The sequence below is a fragment of the Centruroides sculpturatus genome, unplaced genomic scaffold, assembly GCF_000671375.1.
Source record: "Centruroides sculpturatus isolate CEXI.00-Female unplaced genomic scaffold, Cexi_2.0 scaffold165, whole genome shotgun sequence".
Taxonomy (NCBI): domain Eukaryota; kingdom Metazoa; phylum Arthropoda; class Arachnida; order Scorpiones; family Buthidae; genus Centruroides; species Centruroides sculpturatus.
The window spans coordinates 179,169-186,426 of record NW_019384429.1 but is presented as its reverse complement, the minus strand read 5'-3'; the positions used below and the strand labels follow the sequence as shown (position 1 = coordinate 186,426).

General features: G+C 28.9%; 1 protein-coding gene across 4 annotated transcripts in view; it reads left to right on the top strand.

Annotated features, from left to right (window-relative positions):
* LOC111619676 (coiled-coil domain-containing protein AGAP005037-like) overlaps window positions 1–7,258 on the top strand; it is a 341,137-nt gene that overhangs the window by 252,892 nt on the left and 80,987 nt on the right. For all 4 annotated transcript variants that reach the window (XM_023361441.1, XM_023361440.1, XM_023361443.1 and 1 more), the window contains 2 exons: window positions 2,220–2,303; window positions 5,273–5,378. In XM_023361441.1, coding sequence (XP_023217209.1) covers window positions 2,220–2,303; window positions 5,273–5,378 — 190 coding nt within the window. The remainder of the gene's footprint in view (window positions 1–2,219; window positions 2,304–5,272; window positions 5,379–7,258) is intronic.

Here is a 7,258-nt window from a genome sequence, read left to right as displayed (position 1 = left end):
AACTGTCAGAAATGAGTACTAAGTAATAGTGTTGTATTCAAGACTTAAAATTCTGGTCTAAATTTTATGAAAAATTTGTTTATTTTTAATTTAAATTATTATAATAATAAATTTTGTTTTAAAATATATATTATATATGTATTTATATACAAATCTTGTATTCTATAAATTTAAATGGTCGAGAATAAATTCTATTCTTGAATAATTTTGGTTATAAATTATTATATTAAAGTACTGAAGCAATTTTTGTCATAAACTTACATTAATACATTTTTAAATTGCTGTTATTTTTTATTACTCTAATTTTTACTGTAATTATTTAAATTTGTTGTGTTACTGTTCTTAAATTTTTTTAATCTGTAATTTCTTGAATATTTTAAAACTGTTTTTTGATTCTAGTTTTCATAAATAATCTCTCAACTTTTTGAATTACAATTTGACTTTTTCTTACTACAGTTGGTATTTTTATAACAAATTCTAGAATTTTTCAATCTTATATTATTTTTTAGTTGAAAATCTTTGATTTCAAAAATGTTAGCAATTTTCTTATTCTTTCATAAAATATATTGTTGTTATTATGTTCTTGTGATTGAAGATGGTTAAGAAACTATTAAGTAATGTGAGGACAGTAATTTTGCTTAAATAAAGTTAATAAATTATATAGTAAACATCAATTTTTAAAGCATAAATGATATAAGAATTAAACAAATTATCTTTCTGTACAGTTTTAGTAATATATATATATATTTTATTATTATAAATGTTCTTTGAAATTTGATACAGTTAGTGTTTTTTATAATGATGGTTTCATAATACAATAAACAATTTCTATAAAGACATGATAATAAAAAATGTAAATATGTTTATATATGAATGAGTTTTTGAGTCTATTTTTGTTTTAATTCTGGTATTTTTNTTTATTTTTAAACAACGCTTTAGCTTCGAGATCTACACATATTTCAATCAGTACATCTTCTAAGCCAGGTTCACTACCTTCATTATCTATTTTTACATCAAATGGATTAGCGAACCATTCGGAAACATGCATATTCTCCGAGTCTTCGAAACGTGCTTTAAAGTCTTCTCTTAGATATAAAATACTTAGAGTGACAACCCTACTAGAGTATAACTGTGCAGCGTATGTCTGTGTATAATGAACTACCAGCATTCATAACATGTTTGTAACACTTGTACAGTTGCCAGATGAGTGAAAACAGAGTAGCACATGCTTAAAGCGGCATAGGCTAAGGCAAAACTCGAGTTATAACTAGGGTAGTTAGTCAGTAATGTTGTTGATCATATCCGTATTTCGAATTTTTATTGAAATATTTTATTTTTTTCCTAGACAGTTTAATTGATCCTCTTTGGTATTAATCGACCCCCTTTCGACCCTCGTGTATTCATCGACCCCTGGAGAACACTTTTCGACCCCAAGGGGTCGATATCGACCACTTTGGGGACCCCTAATTTAAATACTTATACCAAGTATTATAAGAACTGAAATTATTCAAATCCGAATTATTATCATCAAAATAATTTAATTTCAGTGTATTAATTTTGATAGATTATTAAATAATTATAACTGTTGCTGCTAACATTTTCAATTGTGATTGAAATCTTCACCTTCAGGCTTCTAATAGAAATATTAAAGTTCCAAAAGGATTTTGGAACTGTCTGTTACTATTAGAAATGTCTGTAGTACACCAAGGATTTTTTATATTTTCTAAAGATGCTCCTAATGACTTTAGATGAAGGAAAAACTGTTTAAATTACAAATTCAAACTCATCAAAATTTTTCATATAACTCACCACATAACCTGCACATACTTTTCTAATTGTTTATTAAACATAGATAACACATAATTAATTTACATGAATATATAGTAAGTGAGATATTGTATCACAAAGTAACCAGTGAAACATATGGCATCTCACAAAAATAATAAATAGCATGCTGTTTGATAACATAAAAAAATTAAGGTGATTGGAAAGGTCATTGTAAAGTTTCTCATAAATATTATGATCTTAAAATATCAAAGCCATGTTTACAGTATAATTTTTTAATTGAATTTAGGATTTATTTTAAATCTGATATTGCAAAAATTGTTATTAATTGTTTTAAGTAATGTATATTAAATTTTATATTACTTTTGTAGTTAAAATAAGACTTTGAAAAAACTATATTTCTCAGTAATTTCAATTTTAATTTTTTGTTAAAGATTTCTGAAGGAAGAACCAGACAGATTAGAAAATGCCTTAAGGAGGTGTAAGAAATTGACTGGTACTTTAGTAACACTTAAACGGTAAGTCATCATTTTTATGTATGGTATTAAAGTAGAAAGCCAAACCACTAGATTACATCAGGATACTTTTCCACAATTATATTTAATTAATTTCTAAATACTTTGTCACTAGAGTGTAGCATTAGACACCATCTCTTATTAAATTTAATAAATATTCATTTAATTATAATATTCTGGAAGAAAAGAATTTGCCTGAAGGGGACTCAAATCCACAACTGCCACTTATTGTGCAGATGCATTGCCAGTTATGCTACCCAAACTTTCAGTATGATCTCCTCTTCCAGACTATTTACATATGCTATAAGTGGTAATATATCTGCATGATAAGTGGGAGATGGCACCTAAAGCCTCCCTCTACTGACAAAGTATTTAGAAATTAATTAAATATATTCACAGAAAAGTAGCTTGATGTAATCCAGTGACTGTTTGGCTTTACAAATTTATTGGATTTTGTGATGTTTGTTTAGGCATTAAAATATTACTAGAATTATTATTATTCTTTATTCATAACAAATTAAATTTACTTCCATGCACACAAAGCTAGAACTACTTAAAATAAGAGACAAAACCTTTCACACTTTGTTTCTAGCAGTTTTAATACAGAAATCAAGACTTTAACACAGAAATCATTCTTTACACATGTTATGTAGATGATATTCTTATTATTTGGAGATCCAAAACAAATATAAATGGAGTTCTGCAGGCTGTCAATAACAACCCATTTGGGCTTAAATTAAAGTTAGACCAACAAGATGATAAGATGGCCCATTTCCTTGACCTCCATATATACTTAAAACTTGGTTGTATAGTCACAAAGGTATACCATAAGCCTAATCTTCAATCTTTCTTCATCCCCTCAACTTCAAATGACCTGTTTACTTATAAAATATCAGCTTACAGGGCTCTAATCCATAGAGTGTTTACCCATTGCTCTAACATTAATGATATGCTACAAGAAATTCAACACATCAAACACATCGCCATAGCCCACAATTACAGCAGTAAATTAATAGATAGTCTAGTGCAAAAAATACATAGTTGCTTAGAAACAGAAGCAATTAATCCCATACCTTTAAAACAGAAGCTTAAATGCATTGTAGTTGATTTTGACCCTAGAATGAGCCAAGTGTATAAAATCATAACCAAGAAGGTCAAAGCTGATCTTACACACAAATGCAACTCTCCAATATATAAACTTCTGGCTAATACCAAAGATAAATGCAGTGAAGCCAGAAGACCTGGGATTTACTCAGTTTCACTAGAGGACAACAGATTTTATCCGAACAAGAAATTAACATATATAGGCTCAACCAACAGATCACTTACAAAAAGGATAGCTGAGCATAAATACAACACACACAACAAAAAGTTTAATTCCACCCTAGCCCAATTTGCAAGCGAACTGAATATAACAGCCAAATGGGAAGAGGCTAAGATTATTATACCTATGCTTGACAGTAACAAACTTAGAACAATTGAAACACTAGAAATCTTTGTGAAATCCCTCATGGAAAATTGTATTAACAGTAGATGTAGACTCGCTCTCTACTGCATGGCAATCACTCCTCAATAACTCCTTAAATTAAATAGGCCAATCCACCCTCATCAAGCCTGTAGCAATCTGTCAAGCATTTTCTATATTTATCTTCTTATTTCATTTTTCAAATTTAAACAATTATCTTATCATCGATAGTTAGTCACACATCTTGGGTAAAATTAAATGAAAATTAACAATAGCAATATCTTTTAAACTTTGTAATCAGCAATGACATCAATAGTAAGAAGAAACCTTTGTAAACAATGACATCATTTCAATATTTGCTAACCGACATTCCAACCAACCTTATTGTACCTGAAGAAAGCCATTCAAAACGGCCAAAAATGTTTGTTCTTATGGATTAAAACTGCTAGAAACAAAGTGTGAAAGGTTTTATATCTCTTAAATTAAATTTACATCTGTATTGAGTTGATTATGTTTAAATAATAATTTTAAAAATAGATTTGAAGTTTGTTAAAATAAAGAAGAATTTTCAATACATATAGCTGTTCATTCAAACAATAATTTAAGGATTAATTCTTTACTTAGAAAAAGTTTTGATAAGTTTTATCTAGAATATTGTGGAAAAAACCTGTGAATATGGAGTATTACATTTCCTGAATGAAAACACTTCTTATGAGATATACTTAAAATCATGGTTAATACAATACAAGTGACTGACAGCATCACACACACAAATATACATCACTACTGGTTATGTACTGTATATAAACGTGGATCAGACTCATCCATGTACTTCTGGGGATTAGTTTTGTGTGGACATAAATAAGAAAAGCCCATTCAAGAAAAATAAGGTCCAAGTGTAAGGAATGCTGGAATGCCATACTAACAAGGTCCAAGTGTAATGAATGTTCATATTCCATACTAATGAGGTCCATGTGTGATGGATGCATATATTCCACACTACTGGGGTCATAGTGCAAGAAAGGCTTCCATTATTCTTCAGATTCAGGTGTAATTAATTCAAGAAAAAAATAGTTGTAAAGTATGAGTAAATAAATTTGTTTTAGGAAAAATAAGGTGTATGAAAAGATACTTTAAAAATACCTATTTACCTGATGATAATGATCACTTATCGTAATCAGAGTTTTAATTATAGTTAAATTGTATAAATGTATTTTACCTTATATATTTTGAGACATAAGTAATAACAATCCTATTGTTTAAAATACCTACTGAAAGTGGTTAATAGCAACCTAAGTATATACTCCAATAAGCATAGCTTCATATTACAAGATTATGTATTTGACAAATTCTGTTAACAAGAATGGAACAATTATAAAAGGCATAAAGTAGATGTTAATTATACAGCTTGTAAATATTTTTCTCAAACTTAACTTTAAGTGGTATTTTATTAAAAAATTTATAATAATAAATGATGTATTTTAACTGATATTAATAATTTTAATAGATTGGCATCAGTACAGGAACAGCGTCATTCTGCAACACATCCTCTTCCAGAAAAATCATCATCTGCTGATGGACCACATTCAGATGGAGAAACTCATGCAACTAAGGTTGGTGTATATCACCATGCACCTATACATCCTCATTTTTGTAATATTAACTGCATATGATTTTTAAAAATTTAATATGAATTGTATAGTTGTTCAGTTTGAAAATATATTGTATTCAAGCTGAATTTATATTTTTTATAAGTAACATTGAAAACAAAAAATTCAATAGGTCAATATTTTTAATTTAGATATTTATTTTTTATGAGTGAAGAAAAATATAATTCTTCTTAATATATTGTTAATGTAAAAATAACTTGTGTTTGTTACATATGAAATAAAGTTCAAATGCAAAAAATTGCTGTCATATTTAGCTGAAAAATTAAAATTGTAAATGTATATTTTCAAGCAGGGCTTTGGAGTGGAGCTGGAGCTGGAGCATGGAGCAGGTGGAGCAATGGATTTTTACTCGAAGCAGGAGCGGAACCAGAGCACGGAAATTTGTAGTGCTCCACTGCTCCGATATATATATTTATTTAATATTTGAGACAATGACAATGGAAGTGGCATAAGTTGTAATATTTACAAATGTTAAAAATACAATAATTGAACTAAAAAGAAAGGTGATCATAAGCACAGATTAATTTTATATCCATTCCACATATGTCCCATGTGAAAGGTGGGAACCTCTCTCTCCAGTCTCCACTATTCCTTGACCAAGCTATTCCTTCCCCTTCATGACTCCCCAGTTTATTTATTAACATCAATGAGGTTGTATGTTAATTTTTTCAATAATAAATTAGTTGTAAATAAACAAGTTTTTTTATGCGTACTTATATACCAAAGACAAAATTAGTGTAATCCCTATAAGAATATTTTAACCGGAGCATGGAGCGGAGCTGGAGCAAATACTTTGATACCGGAGCGGAGCAACTCAAAAAAATGGTCGTTCCAAAGCCCTGTTTTCAAGTTATAAGTTGTGATTTATGACAGTGAAGTGTCAATGGAGTAGGGATAACGTGGTGTTGTCTGCAGGTGTGCCACACACTATTAAACTTTAATTTACATTAAATATATAAAGTTTGATAAGCATTTGCAATATGTTTAGTTTTTTATTATATACTTATAATAATTAAATTTTTGATTACTAATTAATGATTATTAAATAATAAAAAATAATTTCAGGTCATGATGTGACTGACGTAAGTGTCATGTTACTTCTTGCACACAACAAAAGGATAATTGTTTCAATCTTCGCTCAAGTTCTTTGATACATGCAAAACATGTATCAAAAGACAGGCAAAAGTTATTTATAACTTTACAAACAGTGGGGACTGGTATAACAGCAACAGAATGAACTATTGGGTTGTTCGGAAAGTAATTTTGTTTTTTCTGTGGAAAAAAACACAATATTTTTATAATAAATAAATATTTTATTGAATTATATATTGACCATTTTGGTCAAATACCTATTGTCATCATTTCTGGTAGTAGCATGATTTCACATTCGTAAAAGATTTGATCATTGCTTACAAAAAACTGCTCCAAGTGATTTTTGTCATTGTCATTTCAAGTAAATGAATTACAGTTAAAAAAATTTGTATAGACCAGAACAAGTAGTAATCTGAGTGTGCTCGATCTGGCGAATATGGTTGGTGTGATAGTACGTCCTATCTAAGTTATAACAGTTTCTGACGAGTTACCAAACTTGTGTGAAATTTGACATTATCGTGGTAAAACACTACACCTGTTTTGTTGATCAATTCTGGCCACCTTTTCTGTTTGATGATATTACTCAATTTATTTACTCAATGGCAGTACACTTTTGAATCAATTGTTAAATTGTCTGGTAAAAGCTCCAAAAAAAAAATTTCCTTAAAATCCCACCAAAGAGAGCATCTCTCTTAAAGAACATGTGGAACCCATATATCAAGCTTTGAAAC